This window comes from Anser brachyrhynchus, assembly GCF_964034855.1.
Source record: "Anser brachyrhynchus genome assembly, chromosome: 2".
Classification (NCBI taxonomy): Eukaryota; Metazoa; Chordata; class Aves; order Anseriformes; family Anatidae; genus Anser; species Anser brachyrhynchus.
Genome location: NC_137695.1, coordinates 38,467,628 through 38,488,788, shown reverse-complemented (window position 1 = coordinate 38,488,788; position 21,161 = coordinate 38,467,628). Strand labels below are relative to the sequence as shown.

At 38.1% G+C, this 21,161-nt stretch overlaps 1 protein-coding gene across 6 annotated transcripts in view; it reads left to right on the top strand.

The window, feature by feature from the left end:
• The window catches only part of TBC1D5 (TBC1 domain family member 5), a 320,762-nt gene that overhangs the window by 147,580 nt on the left and 152,021 nt on the right, over positions 1 to 21,161 (top strand). For all 6 annotated transcript variants that reach the window (XM_080583485.1, XM_080583486.1, XM_080583487.1 and 3 more), the window contains one exon: positions 10,131 to 10,197. In XM_080583485.1, coding sequence (XP_080439611.1) covers positions 10,131 to 10,197 — 67 coding nt within the window. The remainder of the gene's footprint in view (positions 1 to 10,130; positions 10,198 to 21,161) is intronic.

Below are 21,161 nucleotides of genomic sequence, written 5' to 3'. Positions count from 1 at the left end.
GGATGCCAGGCAGCCCCACTGGCTTTTAGTTCCTCATGTGCCTGAATTTCCAGGTTTTCCATTTGCAGCAGTGCTGCTGCTGCTTTTATTGTTTCTGGTTGCTTCCTAGCCATAAACGCTGCCTGCTATTCCGCTGAAGGCGAGCAAGTAACTGGTTACACGTGTGGCAGCACAGTAGCCAAGTGGGTGCTCTGATTTCATGCTATACCCCTTTGTATGTATGTGCTGGGCAGAGGGAAGCGGTATGATATTTTTTTATGGTGTTTATAAATATATTTACCCTTTGGAATCATGTCCAAGAAAGTACTTCCTGCTTTCGGGAGAATCCTTTGGCATCCATCAATAGCGCTGCCAGTCACCAGCCTGCGATGGTAGCTTCCTTTAATAAGAAAGAGCAAAGAAAGCAACCAGAAAAGTGCTACTGCACTGTTTTAACCTCTGGTCCTGTTTATCATGAGACCACCTAACACACTGCAGGAGGTGATGCTGCATGTCACTACCACGCGGCTTCCTGGCTGGCTGCTGGCCTTTGTCCTGATAAACCTGTTCTTTTCAGCTGAAAAGCTAGCTTCGTGTTGAAAGGGCAATTCTGTTTCAATAAAAGAGCACTTAATCCCTTCTCGTTTGTCTTATACTATCATTTAATCTTGGCAAAACAGCAGTGTTAGAAAACTTCTACTCAATCTTTTTTGGCTCAATTTTTTTCCTAGACTCAATGGAATATGCGTTACTGCTTTTGAATATGAAAATCAAACCATGCTTACATATAATTTATTATCCTAAACAGAAGGATTGCATTTATCTATAAGATACAAATGTGGTTAAAAATAGGATGTAACTGAAGTAAATTAAAGGACAATAGTAGCCTTCAAACATATAAAGAGGTGGTACGTTTTTCTTATTCTCAGTGTAAATGGTCTCTGGAGACCACCTTTTTACACTGATTGTGCATGTCTAAGATTAAGCAAAGCTGTATGACCAGTGCTATCTCAGGAGGATGCTGAGTCATTAACTTATGTTTATTGCCTCTTGCCATCTTTAGATTATTGCAATTTATAGCTCAAATGCCTTTTTAGGCTGTTTATAAGTTAAAATTAGCTAAATTCTTCTGGAAGCAAGTGATAAGTCACTCGGCATTTCTATATCATGGAAAACAAGTTCCTAGCGATGATTCCAGGCTACTTCTAAGATTTTTCTTTCCGTGCAAAGTCTAATTGTGGTACTCATCCCTAGTTATATGTATTACTCAATTCTATGTTTTGCTAGATTTGCTGATTTGCCTTTTTTTTATTTTTTTTTTTTTACCAGCATATGCTCTTGAAGAATTTATTGAAGTTAGAGAGTATATTATTTATTAGGTATAGAGTATCCACTTTGACTAGACTACATTAAAATGTTCATATATTATTCTGGAGTCTGAGTCACATTCGATGATGACCTAGGATGCTGTTCAAGTTACATAATGTAAATGATCAGCAATGTTAAGTAGCGGATACAAACTGTAGTACTGAGCATATGAACAGAATTAGGCCTAATACACACTTGGAAAAAACATAGGTGCATTAGGGAAAACAAAGACTGAAAAAAAAGAAGCACATTTTTACCTTATCCTGTGGATTATTTTTTTTCTTTTACCAGTCTTATTGCTGCTGATAACAAATTCAAAACAGGCATTACTGGACTATATATATGCTTACCGACTTCAGTGGAAGTTGCATTTGCTTATATAAGCTAGTATTATATGGTTTCTACAGAATGGGAAGTAAGCTATTTTTCTGTGTTACATGCTTTTTCTGAAGAGTTTTTATCACTAATATCACCACAGATAAATTTGGCCATCCCATCATGCTCAAACGCATTATATTAAAGCACCTCCAGATGTAAATTATTTAAGGTATTAGTACATAGCAATCACCTGAGAATTCTTCTCAAGCATTTCTATGCATTAGTTCAGTGGTACTAGAGTAAAATTCCTTATTCTATGTATTTTATTGGATTTAAAGTACAATATTGTACAGTCAAACATATAGTTCAGCCTGTTTTAGTAAACACAGAAGCTTAATCAGGAAATAAAATATAAAAAATAAGTGTTTTGAATATATATATTATTAAATCTTATTTTAAATTCATCTGCAGGGGGCTATATATCTTAAACACTGATGCTACATTCTAATTTTGAAATCAGTCACCTAGACTTATATATATGTTTTCCCATCCACACTTTTTCACACATACATTTGCATGTGGAAAAGTGGCATGTGGATGTGCGGGCTAACCTAATGACAGAGTTGGTATTAAGATTCGTGAACACTTGGAATCAGTTTCACTTGAAATGGAAACTCTCTTATTTTTGTGTGCCTTAATTTAAACTGAAGTGCATAGATAAAATTATTTCAAACAGATTTTGCCTGGAGAATACGCAGAGTTTACTCATATATGCGTATACACATATGCAATTGTGATTTCTTATGCAAAGATCGTAGAAGATGCCACTTGATTGTCATAAATCAGCAATCCAAAAGACACTGGATTTGACTGGGTTCGAGCAACATGCAATACAAGGTACTCTTATTATCTCCAGAAGTTTTTGTTCCTAACTGCAGACCAATGTGTCTGCCTATCATATTGTTCGACTGTTCTGCCGCCTTTCTGTAGGGCTAAAACAGGCTTTGATTTTGCACCTTTGTGTCAGCGTTGCTTGCTTACTTTCAAATGTCACCAGCTTTCACTATTGCAAAATTAGCATATGTGCGGGTACTCTATTGTGTTCTACATTTGTGTTCCTCTCCTAACTTGCATAAGCTTAGAGGGGAAAAAAACACCATTAATGCTTTGTATATTTTTCTCATATTAATATTGAAGCATAAACAAGTGAAGTGTTTCACCCTGTGTAAGACCTTTTACTTCTAATGGTAGAGTCTAACAGTGAATTATCTGCGCAGCCTGCTAACTATCATTTTTTGTTTAATTCCTGGCAAAATATGATATTTTAGGGCACGGTAGTTGGAACTGAAATGCTACAAAGAAATCTGTACCAGGCAACATGTGCATTGAAAGTACGTATCTGGTGCTAAATGCATTTGAAGGAAGGGATAGAGTCAGGTTTGTACCTGAAATGTTGCTCACCAAAAAGTTGCGTCATATTTATTTCAGAAAACTTCAACAACTTGCTCAGACTGAAATGTTCTTCAACTTTCCAGCCTAATAATTATTTTATAAATATCAGAAGTGCAGTGCACTTAATTCTTTAGCTGAAGGCAGTATTTTCAGTTTCTGTACACTGCTTCGAGCTTGCTCCATTTAATCATTTTAAAAGCTTATTTGGTGCAAATTGAATTTAACACTGTAGTTGCAGGGGTGTTATGTAAAAAGTCCGAAAGATCGTTTGTTGTGTAAGGCTTATTGTACAAACGATTGAGCTTCAGAGCTGGAGCAGCGACCGAGTCATCTTAAACTCTCCAGCACCCTCTGTTGACATGATAAAGCAATGCCTTGTGCATTGCTCCTTTATTGCTAGGAAATCTATCAAAATACATAGCAGAGAAATCAATAACTTCGCTATGTTTTACTTTTTAAAGGTCTAGTTTATGTAGTTAAATCTTAATTTGCCTTATGTTTTGGGATTAGTTTTCCTTTTATTTTTATTTTGTCTTCTCCCACTGCCATTCCGGTCTGTCGGTGGACCCAAACCAGAAAGCTTCAGTCATCTTAGTCGTCTTGTATTTTATTTTTTTTTCTTTGCTGCGGAGATCCCGAAGACTTTCCAAACTGCATATTTGGTGCTGTAGAAATGCAAATTGTCTGTTCCTTTGTAAACCTTTCAATTGTCAGACTGCTCTCTTTCAAAATAATAGAGGAGCCTGGAATCGCCCATGCTAAAATTAAGAATTTATAACTGTATGGAACAGATGTTTTCATAAACATTTGCTATAATTAATTTCAACTAGGGGATTGAAGGAACAAAGCAGTTTTTCCCTCTTCAAAACTTTATTGCCTTTTCCCCATACAGTGAACTCCGAAATCTTTGCTTTAATATTGTTAATGAAACAAATTTACTCTTCTGTTTGGTTTTCACTCTGAAAAAAGGAAAGCTTAATTTGAACACGATACTGGCCTTTGGAACAATGAACAGATATGTTGAATTTCAAACATTGCACATAAAGAATTAAAATACAGATCGTAAGTCTTTAGGTGCTCATTTCTGAGACTAAAACTCCGTGGTGTCAATTGTCAGAGATTCTTACATATTAAAGTAAATTTTATGCAGATCAGTTTGATGAATATGTATCTGTGGAGTAAATAGTATGAAGGAATTTTATGTTTGAAGAGTTGTGAACCTTGGTGTTACAAAAAGCAAAGGAGTCTCGTGGCATTATATATAGTTTTAATGCATAGTAAAATGCTTATTGTATGTTGATTACCCCTTTATACTCACAATAAAGGTCTGCAATCTGTTAAGCAATTTTTTTTTTGTTTGCATTATGTGAGGAATGCATTTTGACTAAAATCATTCTTCCATATTTGTATTGTCACTAGTTTTTCAGGGATATTGTTTGAAATGTATATAGATTAGGACTAGAATTTTGATGCTGTTGTGAAGAAGAAAAATATCCATACATTATTGTTCTGTTTTTACTAGTTTCTACATATTATATAAACATCATCTAACGAAAAAAAATCTTTAAAGTTTTAAAATAAGCATGGCTTAATTGTTTTACACCTGAAAGAACCAGTGCAGCTGCAAGGATTTTTGAGCAAACTAGAATTCCTGACTGATCTGTCATCTATAAAGTGTGCAAAGAAAAATAGGTAGCTGTCATTAAAATTACATTTCAGCTTTCAATAACCATTTAATGAGTAGCGTAATTATATAAGTATGGTACCTCAAGTACTTCACTCAATAATTAAAAATAATCTCATCTTTAAAGTGAAAGCGCTATAATTATTATTTGACTTAACCAGGACCACTGTTATGATCTCCAGTGGCACCTCAGATTGTTCAAAGTGGTTTTGAAAGTATAAATTAAAATTGGATAAATCATTAAATTATTAAGCTTTAAATATCCTGAAAATGAATATAGCATGGAATTTGGAAGTCATGTTGTAAGAACTGACAACCTTAGAGTGCAAGCATGTATTTGTGTTAAAATTTTCCTTGCCTTTAATCATAAAACACTGCGTTAATGATTGGGTGTTTTATATCAGCCTGAACTTGAATTTTCACAATTGTTAAATAATTTTTGTTTTTAAACAAGACTTTAAACTTTGATAAGAATACAAAGAAAATATTAAGCAGAGTGCAAACTTGTCAGCAAAGAGATCTATATCCATTTTGATACTTGTGAGCAGAGGAATGCACAGTTTGATTTCCTAAGTAGGAACGCTTTTATCACCAATTCTGAAACTGACAGCTATAAAACCCTTTCATAGTTGACACAAGATTGGTAAATAGTTTATCACTATATAAATAGATGCATATGTGTTGTGTACCCACAGGTAGTCATGCGTGCATGTGTATACATGCATGTACATACATACAGATAAATATGAAGATTTTTTCAGTATCAAAACATACATTCAAAAGACAAGAATTTAGAGTTATTTATAAATGTTAGGAATATAGCCATAGATAAAGGGGATTTCACTCAAGCTTCTTGTCTTAGTAGACCCACCACTGTTTGTGATATGTTTCCCAGCTCTTTTCCATAAAGAGTCGTGTGCTGAATTTTTGCATCTTGCATGAATAGCTGTTTTCAGAGAGGTAATGAAGGAGATGATTGAGCAATCTCTGATCCATCCATGGTTCTTCACATGCTTTTTCACTCTTGTTGAGCACATACTCAAGGTGTTCATTGTGCCTGGTAGGTACCCAGAGCATCTTCCTGCTCTTGAAATGAAGGGCTCTGCAATGCTATCCAGTTTATTCTTATTGCCTTAACTGGGAGCTGTGCCTTGCACCTTAACAAAGCTTTTGTCTGAGATGAGGTTATACTACCAGCATAACAATCTGTTTAAATATATATATATATATATATATAAACAGTGTGTATATTTAAATTAGGTTTCTCCTCGTTACAGTTTCTACATGTGGTTTTCAGATAATGTTCAGAAAATGTATTTGGCTTCCTCCTTATTCTGGGTTCATCTATTTTATGCTATGTCTATAGTCTCAAACGTGTTCTTACAAAAAAAGGTTGCTGCAGGTGACAAGTCTGTGCGTTCTGTGTGAATCTAGTACCCTAATAAACGTACAATTTACAAATCCTTCTCCTTGTATCTCTGAAATCCAAAGAAGCTTGCATTTGAAATATTCTTTTTTGACTGTTTTGTAAAAGCATCGATTTCAAGTTATGCAGATCCTCCGGAAACAGATTCCAGCTGTGTCCGGAAGTACCAGCTCCCACCCACCGGAGTCCCAGCTCCCTTTAGCCCTCAGTCTCCATCCACAATAGAAGACTTAACTAAAACACAGCAAAATAATTATTTCAGGAGAAGCATTGTTCATTCCCAGGAAAGGGACTTTCTCAGTTAGTTCAGCAGCAAGGTATTCAGATGACTTTCAGTCCCCTTGAAGGGACTGCCTTGTTTTACTATTGTATTAAAACCAGTGACTCCTCTAGTGCTGAAAGCTGGATACCTCAGCCTTACTTACTTTGTTACCAATGCTTGTTATGGTACTGGTTGTTTCCCCTCTCTTGCCTCCGCAAGTATGATGAGATTTATTTTACCCTTTTTTTTTTTTTATTCTCTTTCCCCCAGCCATTGCATTTGAAGTTTGGAAGCATTTTCAGGAGGTGCAGGGCAGGGTTGGTGGAGCATCCTCTATTTCTTCAGCAGAGTCCTTCTTCCCATTTTTGAGTCTCAGGATCTAAAGACTAGTATGATGTGAAATCAGTTAGCATTTTTGAAGGAGATCACAAATTCAGTTACCAGCATCATAAATCTTGCATTTATAACCCTTTGGTATACAACCTAATTTTATCAGAAACTTGCATCATTATCACTGACTATACAAGTAATCTCTGTTTTCCACTGGGTGTTCACCATACCTTTCAAATGCAAGGCTAACTGAAACTTGCCTGAGGAGAGGTGATCCAGGGCATGGATTCCCACAGCTTATTGTCATTAGTTAGTGAAGCACCTGTCCTGTTTGCTCTCATAAATTGTTGACTGTGAAAGCTTGCCAGGATTTGCTAGAAAGACTTTCAGATAACAGTAGGTGAAATCTAAGGAATCCTCTTTTAAGTCAAATGAATACTTTTCACTTTGCGTTGCCATTTTTATCACTTTAAATAACAGGCATCTAAATCATCGTTCCGGATATTATTAGCAGATATTATCTGTCTTAAAAGGGATAGAGCAGGGAAACAACAAACAAAAACCAACAACAGCAACAAAAAAGCCCACTCAACTAAATCCTCTCTATGAGAGCTTAATGTACCTGCTCCTATCCAGCTTTGATAGCTGCTGCTAATGGTAAGATGGAGCAGCCAAAGTGGCTCTCAAAAAGTAACAGTAACTTGTCTGAATATGAGATTTATTAACAGTGGGCGTACAATTAAGAATGCTGAAGAATTGCAGTGGTTGTTTAAAGAAAGGAAATTGTTGTTTTCTTCTGGGAGAGTGCTTCAGACAAAGAATAGTACAAGCGGAGTAGTTTGTGAGGGAAAGCTGACTCCTGGGGTGTCCTTTTAATCTTGGTGGATGTAGCAGATCCCACCAAATGTTCATTGTTGGATCCTGATGAAAAAGAAGCTTTTTTTCACCAGAATTCTGGTTTTCTTCACAGAGCCCAGTAGACCCTTTGGGCAGGACAAATAGTTTATTAGAAAGATGAAAAACGCCATGCTTCACGAAGGTAGAAGATCACGTTGCTAATCTTTAAAAGGGTTCCAAAATACCTTTTTCAGGATATGAACTAAGCATTGTGAATGAGTTTTCCTTTTCAGTTTGACTTTCTGCTCTCAATTTTAAAACCTCCAGAACTGCAGTCAGGATAACGGAGCATGCAAGTACAGCCAAAGTCGTAGAAATAAACATGAATATTCTTTTAGGATCCATAGGTTTCCATTTCTCATTCTTTTCTCTGTTCCTCTTCTGGACCTAATCTCACAAAAGATTAACTTTTTTTCTCAACGTGGAAGAGTGTTTATTATAACAATAGTAAGAGAAGTTTTTTGCCAACAGTTGTTCATTCTAAATGAGTGAGGGGTGGAGTGAGGAATGGCATTTCATACATTTCATACTTTTAAAATATCAGGTGTTATGTTTCTGAATTGGTCAATCTGAGATTACTAATTACAAATCTAGACTCAATTAATCTGAGTTTTTTGTTTGTTTTATAAATTAAAAATAAATAAATAAATAAAGCTAACCACCTTTCACACAGCCCTGTCACTATAATACAGAAATATCTAAGATATCACTGGGGACACATTCTTGGGAGGACATATTTTCTTGGCACATAGGATTTTACTTACATTTTCAAAGTCACTCACCAAAAAAAAAAAAAAAAAAAAAAAAAAAGAAGTAACAAATGATGGGATACAAGGAAACAGTATTGGGTTGTGCCAGCAGAGGTTAATATATGATTTTAGGAAGAATTTCTTCGTGGAGAAGGTGGTCAAGCATTGGAGGGGGCTGTCCAGGGAATTGGTAGAGTCTCCATCCCTGGAGGTATTTAAGAGATGTGTGGATGTGGCACTAAGGGATGTGGTTTAGTGATGGGACTCGGTAGGTCAGGTTGATGGTTGGACTTGATGATTGATCTTGAAGGTCTTTACCAACCTAGGTGATCTATGAAAACGGCTACAACACTTTTATTTGTCTATAGCCAGTCTAATTCTTCTTTGGCAAAGAATCTACTGTACAGTGATGGCACTTGTTTGATGAAAGAATTTATTTTTAGTGGAGTTCTTAAACAGTTTATGGTGGAACTGATCTTACCTAATGAATATTTTCATTCATTGTCTTAACGCAAAGCGGAAGACTGCACTGATGGACATCTGTGTAGAAATAAAAATTAAAGGCGGGATCCAGTGCAAACAAATAGAATATTCAGGCAGGACTGATCCTTTCTGAGGAAAAGAGGACTAGAAAGAGCATGAAATAATAGGAAATACAGTATTGTACTCACAAGCACAACTTATTTTTGTAATTAAAAATGGAAAGTAAACATATAGGAGCGTTGGTTAAGGAAGGCTGTGAAACTACAGCATGGTGTGGCATGACTATAAATTGTATTAGGCAAGGTATTTTCGGTAGAGGGGAAAAGCAATGTCTAAAGACTCAACTTGAATAAAATTTTAATATGCTGTTTACATCTGCTGTTCCTTCTTTTCCATGTTTCAGAAGGATTGATTTAAACAAAGCAGAGATTAGGAAGCCTCATTTAGGAAAAATTCTGAAAGAACTTGGTTTCAGTAAGCAGAACAGAGGCTATAAAGGTGTACGATGCTATCTATAAATGTATATATACATTTATAGCTGATATCAGCTGATATAGCTGATGATAAGCTACCTGACAAGATAGGCAAGAACAAATGGTGTAAAACAGGACATGAATAAATTTACTTTGAAATATAGAAGATTCCTTCTGGCTTTTAACAATCCTTCAATAGATGTAGTTATTATAGAGAGGAGGGACTCCTTGTTCTTGGTTTCTCCCAGCTTCACTGTTCTATGTAAGTTTTTATCCCACAGGATGTAAAACAAGATGTTTTACAGACATGTTATTTAGGTAGTTTCAGAGAAGCTTGGAACATGTGCTATGAAAGAAAAGTCTGGTGTCATACAGTCAACTTGAATTTTTCGCAAAATAGACAAACTTACACATTCTTATGCTAGTTAAATTGTGTTTCATAAGATGCGAAGGGTCTCAGTGAAAACTTCTAGTAATATTAAATCTTAGATTTCCAGGATATTCAGGCTCCAAATCGAATGTGGTGGCTAGTTGTTTCTATTGCCAGCTGTATGAATTTGAAGATGCAGAATTGAGAATTTGCTAAGTAAGTTTTATCATAAACTAAAATTAACGTGCAGTAAAATCAGGTGCAATACTTATGATGCTGTATTATTTATTACCATGATTTGTCTTATAACAAGGGCATTTTCTTTTTATTTTGTATTAGGAGGATCAAATGAAAATGGAAGCACACACCACACGTCAGATTCTGCTGGAACATTTATTTCTTACAGGTTCGTAATTTTTGGTATATATTTTCCATTTTTAAAAAGTTTGAATGTAATAAATACAATCTATGTAAAACAAAAGAACCGGTCTGTATATTTCAAGGCTATTATACGATCTAAATTGCAACAGTCAATAGACTGAAGACGAAGGGTTTAATTAAGTAATGACCTGGAAAACTTGTTTTCTATATATTTTTTTTTTCAGAAAATAGTTCAGAACACTTAACTAATGAAAGTTTTGGCTGTCTGTAAGCCTAAATATATTTTTTTTGCTTAAGTATGCAGTAAAGTAGAATTTCTTACCATAAAATAGTAGAAGTTAAGCTAAATGTTGAAATATTTAACTGATCGGGGTCACCTTTCTGATTTTCTCCAAAATAACTGGTTCTGTGGACAACAAGGAACTCTATTTGTTAGTTATTGCAATTAAAACAAACAAACAAAACCAGGATTTGTTAAATTTTGAGGGTTTTGGACAGTAAATTAATATTTCAATTTTGTTGTTAGCAAATACCAGTAAAAGAAATATGGTGCTGTGGAACTTTTTGCAGCACTGTCATTAAACTTGAGTTTTGCGTGGGTAAATACCAGAGGATGTCTTGTTCTTTAAAGCACAGAAGGATAATCATCAGATCTGTAGTTTCATCTTTCAGACAGCAAAATACTGCCTCTGCTGAAAAAGCTGAATCTGTGTCCCTGTGACTGGTAAATTAATAGTAAGATTTGTGCTAACTAGAATTGCTTCATCTGATTTTGATGCTTAAGTATGGTAAAATAAAACAAGCCTACCATCAGATTATTTTGGATTCATTTAGTAAACTATGATGTGTGGCATCTATTTCGTTCTTTCTTTGTACTTCGCTGTAGTCTGTACTTCAAAGTGCTGTGGCCAGGCAGGCAGAAGGAACCTGCCTGTTTGCCTTGTCCTGGTTGTGATTAGGTGGGGAGTATCTCCTGCTCTTGAGCCAACGAGCTCCATGAGGAGCCTTCAGGTGGTGAGTGGCCTGGAGGGACACAAGTGGAAGACCTGTTGCAGACTGGAGGCTTGAGAGATTGCTGAGGAGACCAGAGAGCAAGGAGCTCGGTCTTAAGGATGTATATTGGGTATACATGGCAATGGTTTAGCAGCAGGGAGACTGCAGGGGTGAGAAGAGCCCGGAAGCTGCCCCATGTTACATAAAAGACAGTTTCAGCAGGCTCCAGAAGGGACCTGCCTCTGGCCAGAGCAGGGCCCATGAGCATCACTCATTGCGCCTCTGGGAGAGCAGATAATGGAAAGGGAAAAACTGTTGCACAACAGCAGCTGGGAGAGAGGAGTGAGAAGCAGCCCTGCAGCCGCCGAGGTCAGTGCAGCAGGAGGGCAGGAGGTGCTCCAGGCAGGCAGCAGCAGTTCCCCTGCGGCCTGTGGAGAGGCCCCTGGTGGAGCAGGCTGTCCCCCTGCAGCCCATGGGTCCCACACGGAGCAGATCTCCACGCTGCAGCCCGTGGAGGAGCCCCCGGTGGAGCAGGTGGATGTGGCCTGGAGGAGGCTGCGGCCCATGGAGAGCCCCCGCAGGAGCAGGCCCCGGGCCGGAGCTGCAGCCCGTGGAGAGGAGCCCACGCAGGAGCAGGGGGTCTGGGGGGAGCTGCCGCCTGTGGGGGACCCGTGCTGGAGCAGTTTGCTCCTGGGGGATGGACCCCGTGGTACGGAGCCGTGTGGGAGCAGTGCATGAAGAGCTGCTGCCTGTGGGCAGCCCCCGCAGGCTCAGTTCGGGAAGGATGGCATCCCGTGGGAGGGACCCCGCGTGGAGCAGGGGCAGAGAGTGACCATGAAGGGGTGGCAGAGATGAAGCGTTGGGGACTGACCACAGCCCCCATTCCCTTTTCCCCTGTGCTGCTCAGGGGGAGGACATAGAAGAGGGTGGATGGCGGAAAGGTGTTTTTAGTTCCTTTTTAGTTTCTCACTGCTCTAGTCTGATAGTGAAAGGCAATAACTTATATTAATCTCCCTATGATGAGTCTGTTTTGCCCGTGATGGTAATTGTTGAGTGATCTCCTTGTCCTTATTTCAACCCTTCAGCCCTTTCTATCATATTTTCTCTCCTTTTTTCTTTGAGGAGGGGGAGTGAGAGAGCAGTTGTGGTGGAGCTCAGCTGCCCAGCAGAGTAAAACCACCCAAGACTTTTCATAACGATCTAGAGGAAGCAACAAAGAGTTTGTTGCAATTCAAACACCCAGAGAAAGCTTCTGGTCTGAGAGCAAGATTGGAAAAGAAAAGTAATGCAGGGATGCAGTTGGCCAGGGTAGCCAAATCCTTTCAATTTGCTGTGTTCCAGTAAATGTTTTGTTCTAATTTAAGTTCTGATGAAACCTGGTTTGGGTGATGCAAAACCCTTTGAGGGTAGTTAGGATGTTCACTTTAAGAATAATATGTTAGCAGATCCATTTCAGGTTCCTGGCTCAATTCTCTGTCATATTTGCAGTTTCTAACTCCTGCAATACACAATTTTTAAAAAGGGCTCAAAAATACCACCCAGAATAATTTTCATGCTTTTCAGGTGAGAAGCCTATATACAGAGACCATGTGCTGGTTTTGGCTGGGAGAGAGATAATATTCTTCATTGCTCAAACAGTGCTGTGTGTTGTGGATTTGTGGTGAAAACAGTGTTGATAACACACTAATGTTTTAGTTGTTGCTGAGCAGCGCTTACACAGAGCCAAGGACTTTTCTGCTTCTCACGCTGCCCTGCCAGCAAGGAGGCTGGAGGTGCCCAAGAAGTTGCGAGGGGACACAGCCAGCACAGCTGACCCAGGCTGACCCAAGTGATGTCCCATACCATATGGCGTCACTCTCAGCAGTAAAAGATGGGGGAAAGGAGGAGGAGGCAGGGACATTCAGAGTTACAGTGTTTATCTTCCCAAGTAACTGTTACATGCGATTAAGCCCTACTTTCCTGGAAATGGCTGAACATCTGCCTGCCGATGGGAAGTAGGGAATGAATTCTGTATTTTGCCTTCCTTGCAGGCACAGCTTTTGCTTTACTTATTAAACTGCCTTTATTTCAACCCAAGTGTTTTCTCACTTTTACCTTTCCGATTCTTTCCCCCATCCCTCTGGGGTGGAGTGAGCGTGAGGCTGTGTGGCACTTAGCTGCCTACCAGAGTTAGCCCGCAGCAGTCCATGACACCGCCTCTAAAAAATAGGCAGGACAAAATTTAGCCAGATTAGCAAAAGGAAGGAGTTGAGAGCTCTTCTCTGCCACTAATTCCAGGACACTTATATGTAAAGGTTGTTAACTCAAGAGCCTCAGCTGTTGTACCTGCCAAAGTAAAATTTGAAGAAGAAGCCAGCTTCAGCTCTGGTTCTATGAGAGTTAGCTGTGGGGTTGGGGTCCTAATGCTGTCACCCTACCCCTTCTTCATTCATGCACTTGTGTTGGTGAGCTGGTCCCAAAGCACTGAACTAGCCCAGCTAGGGCAAGGTTTGTGCTGATTTGATTCATGGTGTCAGCCTGCTAAACGTTTGGGTGAGTATCAGTGCCAGAGTAAGGCAAGCAACTAGAATATATGTGTAGGAGTAAATGGGAGGACAAAGGATGGCACCATTTACTTCAGTCAGACTGCACCACATTGAATCCTCGGCCTTCAGTCTAGGCAGTCTGTGGTTTATTGATGGAGGCTGCACAGCCTGAGACAGTATCAGCGTAGAGTTGTGTGGATTGATCAGGTATAAGACACCCAGACTCTAGATTGTGCTGCATCTCCTTTGCATTGTTTTGGTCAAATATCTAACGGGAAATGATTGCAGTGCTGGAAAATTTAATGCTTAGCACTGACCCATCAGTCTCAGGACTCAAAAGACTTATGCATATATGCATCCATTGGGTCTCATGCATATGTTTTGTCAACAGTTCTGGAATATTACCCTTTGTTACTACAAACTAATTAGAACGGTCTTTATAGTGTCCTAAGCTTATTCCAGTGTGCCAAACCATCCTTAGTGCTCCAAAAGTAAGTGGAGGATAAAGTTGGCCTTTGTATCTGCATATTCCTTAGTCCAAAGTGCATATAATAAATATGATGTTGACTATGAATTCCACTGAAAAATAATCATATTCTGTCAGAGAGGATTACAGCTCAACTTAGAAAACTGAAGTTAATTAATATTTTAGAAGCAGTCCCATATACCACTGCCAGAGTACTATTGTTAAAATTAGAGGCAAGATGATAAAGCAAAATAGTACAGTATATATGTTTGTATGTGTGCGTATGTATATATATCTATATATACAAGAATCCTCTGGCTTTTAATAGTTGCCAAGCCAGCACCGTTATTAAGTAGTATTTACAGTGTTTAAGGTGTGAAATGAATATTTTCTGCTCAGTGGCAAGTAATTGCCATCATATAATGAGACTGGCTGTAAATTTGCTGGTTGGGTTGAATAGTGTGTTGATAGTTACAGCTCTGGGCTGCATGTTATGTAAAAATGAGCAGCTGATACCTTATGAAAGACTAAAAGAATCTTAAACTACCTTGAAAAGTAACGATGATAAATGTATGTTATTTCTTTAAAGACTCATTATGGATTTTTATTTATTTTAGGATATTCTCAATGAATATTGTTTCAGTAAATTACTGATTTGATCAAACTGATGATAGTCTTGTTTATCCACTGTGCTTCAGTCTACTTTATTAAAGAGATTGGCTAGTGGGTTTTGCTCTAAAAGAGACAAAGACGTCATTGGATCATTGTAGATGTCATGCTTGCAGAAGGCTACCAGATGCAAAATTCAATGGCAAGTTTTCACTGAAGCAAAAACTGCTTTATTTTTTTTCGGCAGTAGTATCTTTACAATTTGTTTGGGGGAAGAGGCAACTCCAAATGTATAAAAATATTTAAATGTGAACGTGTTTTGCAATAGCAAAATTTAAAATTTTAGCAATTGAAAAGTGCTCTTAAGAGCATGTTGTTTTTACCACAGAAACAAACAAACAAACAACAGCAAAAACACATGGTGGTGGGAGGGGGTTGTTACTTGATTTGAACACTTTATTTCAAAATACAGGGTTCTACTAGGTTATACTGTTCATATAAGACTCTGTGTGTGCGTTTGTATTAATAAAGGATGCCTGGTTGTTACCCTCTGATATATTTATAGTGCTGCATAACTATTTGTGTGGTATAGGTTTTTTTGTTTGTTTGTGGTTGTTTGTTTGTTGTTTTTTTTAATATGATCCTGTCACGTTAGAGTTTGTAGATCTTGCTTGTATTGGTCACAGCACAGATTTAATGCTACTTGTGTTCAGATAGTGAGCATTACCCTCTAGGTCATAAAGTTTGTAAGTAATGTAAATGAAAATCACATGTGACTGGCACATATATTTCTAAATATTCTGCGAGTTTGAATGCATCCTGTCAGGTCAACCAGAGAATTTTCTGGTTGGTCTTGAGGCTCTTGTGGAAGTACGTGTGTACTTGAGAAGATGTTTTTTAATAAGATACTATGGAAATTCTTTCCTAGAACCATGTTATCAAAATTTGAAGTTCACTATTAGAAGAATTCGAAAAAGTATTTGCACATTTAGTAACTCTCATCTTTAAAACATAAACTTGGGGAAAATATTTGAGCTCTACTGTGCTGTGTTATTTTATTGCTACGGTTAAAGCCTTTTCTGGATGTGCAGATTAGCTGGACTTTGCCAAAAGAAGGAGAAAAATAGGTGTGGGTCTGTAGTCTCAGTATCTGCAATGCAGTGCCACTGAAAAGTAGAAATACTTTCTCTTGCCTTCCCAAGGGCAGCTGACCTTCTCCTCGCCAAAGAGGTGAACCCCTTGCCAGCACATATGACTACAGACTATTACATTAATCTGTTTAGCCTCAGTACCAGCTGCTTGCATGTTTTTAATTATCTTATTAGATGGTATAACAGTGACCTATGAAATAAAATGAAGGTGAGTATTTTTTAACTTTATTTTACAGGCTATTTTTCTAAATATATTTTAATGACCTAATTATGACTTTTAGGGAGAGCCATTGATGCAGACATTCAATTTGGCTGATAGAATGTAACATCCCAAGGACACTTATTTTCTTCCAAGGTGGATTCATACATTAATACTGCTTCTAATAAATATATAGCCTAAAAAAAGCTCACTTTTCATACTTGTGTTGTTAACTTTATGATTCAGAGACCCATGACCACTGTGCTGGATAATTTCTTAATACATCTCTGCACTTGTATATAGGTTTAATTTCTATGCTATATATCAAGATGAAGTTCTTTCCTATGTGGCTTAAACTCCGTGTTTAAACATGTGATGATTGCTCAAAGTTGTGGGATATATAGGCAATGTATATTCCTCGTTCTGCTGATATTTAACATAGGCAGTGGATCTGGTGTAAGAAATACTTCGTTATTCCATTTTCTTCCCCTCACTTCTTACAGATTATGCTTACCAGATGTTTTCTTTCTTACTGCAAAAAGGCAATGTGGTCCTGCTGGCTGAGGCATGTTTCTTGTGTGCCAGCCAACAACTGCAGGACTGATACTGAGCATACAGAAGAAAGACTGCAAGGGGTGCAAGCTGTTCCTCCCTGTTTCTACCCCTTTCCAAAAGTGGGTAGTGAAACTAGTTTGATTCCTGTTTGACCTATGGCTTTTCTTAGCAGCCGAGTGAGAAATGGCTACATAGCCTCTGCCCTTACATGCAAAGATGTAGGCAACATATACCCCCACCTTGTGGAAAATTCTTGTCTTAATCTGTTAGGAAGCAACCCTTTTCCATTTACACAAGCCTTTTTAGTCTTGTTCATACTCAGGTGGTGTTTCTTTATTGTTTTACACTTAAGCCACCCCTGTGCAAGTATAACCCATGTTTCCTAACTTTATCCAGTATGTGACCACATGTAATCAAGAGCTGTGAAGAACAAGCTTTTTTTCTGTTGGATTTTAAAATATTTTGAGATACAAAAATTGTAGAGTAAAAGACAAAGTAGTAAACTAGAACTGCGCTTCCATTCTATAAGGAGAATTCTCAGCACTTGCCTCTTTCCCCTCTTTCTACAATGAAGTAGCAAAACTGGCATCCATGTTTTTGTCTTACCTAGAACTGTTTTTGAGACAGCATCCTAGTTGATGCTCTTTACTTGCAAAGAGGCCTCTTCACTACAGGTCAGTTTTGTCTGAGAGCCTGTAAAACTCTCTCCTTGAAGTTTCTGATTCTTCTGAACAACTAATCCTCTGAATGTGCTTATAATCTTTTTCTGGATGTACTGGTCTGTGCCAGTACTCTCATCTCGTCCCATTTTGTGAGGACGTTAGCAATCCCATCTTGCAGATCTGTTATTTCCAGCAAGAGAAAGTGACTTTTTGCACTGATCACAGTCTTCCTCCAGAAGCCTTTTTTTCTCCAAATCCAAGATCACAGTGGCACCTACTGAGAGCTTGGAAGATTTCCCTATTTCTCTGAATGTTTTCAAAATTATATTCTTTTCTTTTCCTGTTCAAGGACCATTGTATAACATTCCATCCCCACCTTGTCAGACCTTTTTTATTGAATTCCTTCCTTCCACAGCTTGTCCAGTCTGCACTTCTTGACTGTTGTGCTAAGGAATTTGCCAAGGATGGCATAAGGCAAGGAAGAAGTTATCACCAAGGAGCTCAATCCCTGTATGCAATATATGTTTTCTAAGATCCAAACATTTCAGGAGATAAAAATTGTGGATTTTTTGAGCTTTTCCTATCAAAATTATGTTATTTTCTACAGAAGTAGAAACGTAATACAGGCTTTCTTTCTGTTTGGACACAGTGCAAACCCTTGGAAAATACGGGAGAGCAAATTTTGCGTTGCTTAACGTCTAAGATGCTCTCAACAGAGAAGCAGAAAGGAGGAATTGAGTACTAGCATCTCTTGTTGGCAAAATACTTCTTGGCATGTTGGTAGCAGAAAGGAAAGACTTAGCACGTGAGGAGAGGCTGTGAAAGGGAGAATAGTAGTTTCTTTCTAGCACCCATGGAGAGAATGTTAATGTTGCAGTTTATTCTTAATTTATTTTGTTGTACTTGAAAATTGTCCTGTATACCACTGACACCATATTCAGCTGATCTCTCATTTTCCCTTGATAGTATTTTAAGTGTTTTTCATTATGGATTTCCTATATTTTTCCACTCTTGATAACATTTGAATGATCATGGCAACAGGGAAAAGTGTCTGAGAACTGGAGGAAAGCAAATGTCTCTCCTGTCTTCAAAAAGCTAGGAAGGGGGACTCAGGGTGGTGAGACTTACCTCAAACCCTGGGAAGGTGATGGAGCAATTAATCCTGGGAGCTCTTTCCAGGCACATAAAGAGCAAGAAATTCATCAGGAGTAGTCATAATAGATTCAGGAAGGGCAAGTCACAGTCACACCTGACCAAGTTTTTAGCCATCTACGTAGAAATGACTGGCTTGGTAGTCAAGAGGAGAGCAGTGGACTACAGTTTTAATCCAAGGAAGTTTGAAGACAAAAGCTGACAAAAATGATATCCAACTGAAATCAATCTAAAGAGCAAAGACGGTTTTAGTAAAAAGACATGTTTTTTTAACAAAGGTAAGAAGAGCTAGTCAGTTCAACAGATTAAAGTTATATCATCAAATCACTCGTTTTCTTATGTCAGAGCATGCAAAATGGATGGACTTAAAAAGTTAAGCCATAATTAAATACATTAACTAGACTTTTGTGTTTTTTGTGTCACACTGCATATCATAAGATCCATGTTTTGAACTTGGGTGCATGTTATGTCAGTTCTAGTCCTGCTCTAGCTGGTCTGTTGTGAGTAAACAGAAACATTCTGGCATTTTGTGGCATATTCCTGCACAATTATCTCCACTTTCCCTGTTATATCCATTTTTAGTTCATGATTTATAGAGCTATAGCTTTTATCTTCTTTTCTTCTTCTTAAAAATACGTGTGTGTTTGTATAAGAAGGCTGCATGCATGTGCATGCAGAATTCACAGAGATGTGGTTAGCTGTGGGTCAAAGTTAGCAAAAGGAAGAAGTAGCAAATTAACACTGGAAATACCAGTTAGAATGAAGCAGCACAGAAAGTCTCTCTGCAGCCTGCGTCATGACTAGAAAGATGGAGGGAATTAGCAGTTAAATGATTAAAAGTTGATTGGGTGACTCACCCTCCACTGTGTTTGCAACTTTCCCTTTGCTGTAGAGGAAGGTTAGCCACCTTGTTTAAACTATGTGCCTGGTATTTAGACGACAGCCTTTGGGCAAGATGATGACGTGTGCCATGCCCAGATCAGGAGAAAGAACTCTACGCAGGAGACCTAGAAAGTAAAAAATGTCCTACTTGGGTATGCAAAGGATTTCAAAGTCGTTGGGTTGGGGGGTGTTAAACCAGAAGGCCTTGAATCTGCAACTGGCGAATCAGTTACAATACAACTTAGGAATATAATAATGAAATGAATGTAGCAAAGTTTCCACCATTGACCATGATGTCTAAATTCCGTTTTGTCGTTCTGTAAATGTGTGCAGAAAGCAATGAGTAGAGGCGAACAAGCTGATAACATTCGGACTTCCAGCTGGCTGTAACAAGAGTTCTTACCAGATGCTCCTACAAAAGCAAAACAATGCCAGGGTTAGAAGCGAAGTGTTGTCCTCGTTCAAGACCTGGCTCCCTGGCAGAGAAGGATCAAGATGAAGTGGGCAGTTTTGAGTACAGAGAAAGGCATCTCATGATTTTGTGCCTGGCCCAGTGCTGTTTACAAGAGGTGCTGGTAGGGTCTCTCTGCCCATATAGCCTTGTGCGCTTCCAGGGACTGCACTGCACACACTCTGGTAGTTTCAATAACCTTACTTTTTTTTTTTTTTGCTGGAGTTTTTCTGTTTCAGAAAGTGATTTTACCTTTCTTCATGCAAACATTTTTAACTGTATGTCAGCCAAAATTAGATGAAACCTGAACGGTTTAGAAAATCTGGCCTTTGAATTTTGAGCCTCCCAGCAGTACAGCCATGCATATTCACACATACATGGCTGTTAACTCTGCCTTATATCCTGAGGCAGGAGTTTGAGAAACAGAAAAAATACATATATTTTCCAAGGAGAGTGATAAGCCTTCACATGAAGGCTGTCAAGTGGATTTTCAGGGTATCAAATATAAATTTGTGTATTTCAGAAATGTTTATGTTTTAGAAACTTTCTGCTTATTACTTGACACTACCTTTCAATTGCATTTTTCATGTTATTGTAGAATAAACTCTGTTTTCATTACACTCCTGGCTGTTGCTTCACTTTTTTCTCAAATGTTCATTTTATGGCCTAATAAATAATACAAACTATGCATGTTTCTTCGATATATGCAGCATGCTTGAACAGAACTATTGCCTCTATTTGAATGTAGATACCACATTCACTTACTGATGTTCCTATCAATAAAGACCTCTTACTGTAAAACATATGACACCATAATTAGAGAACTTGTCTTCTTTCTGACAGCCTGTTCACCTTCTTGCTTCACTGGGTACCTCTGGGGAAGCTGAGTTTGGGTCTCAACATTTAAAAAAGCACATTCAGAAGATTAACGAAAAATGGTATAAAAAAGTGAAATTGGTTTTTCTTGGAGCATACACAATTTTCCTTTAGATGATTTTGCCAATACCACCAGCCCTGCTCAAGAATTTTCTTTGGAGGTCTGTGAGACCATCCATTTTATCCTTCAGTATTAACCTAGAGGGTGGAATAAGCTTGAGATTTAGATTGCAACCTTGAACATTAATGCAAATATTCACACTTTTCTCTAGTATTACAGTATTTTTTCATGAACTGAGAAATATTCCTTGTTATCTAAATGTTGTAAATACTCAACTGGTCTTGTTTTATCATGGACATGAAAAAGGGATTTCAAAAGTTGGCATAAAATATTTCATAAATGCATGAGACAAAATAACTATATACACTGTCTAATGACCTGTTAGGTAATGGTTTCGTCATTACCTG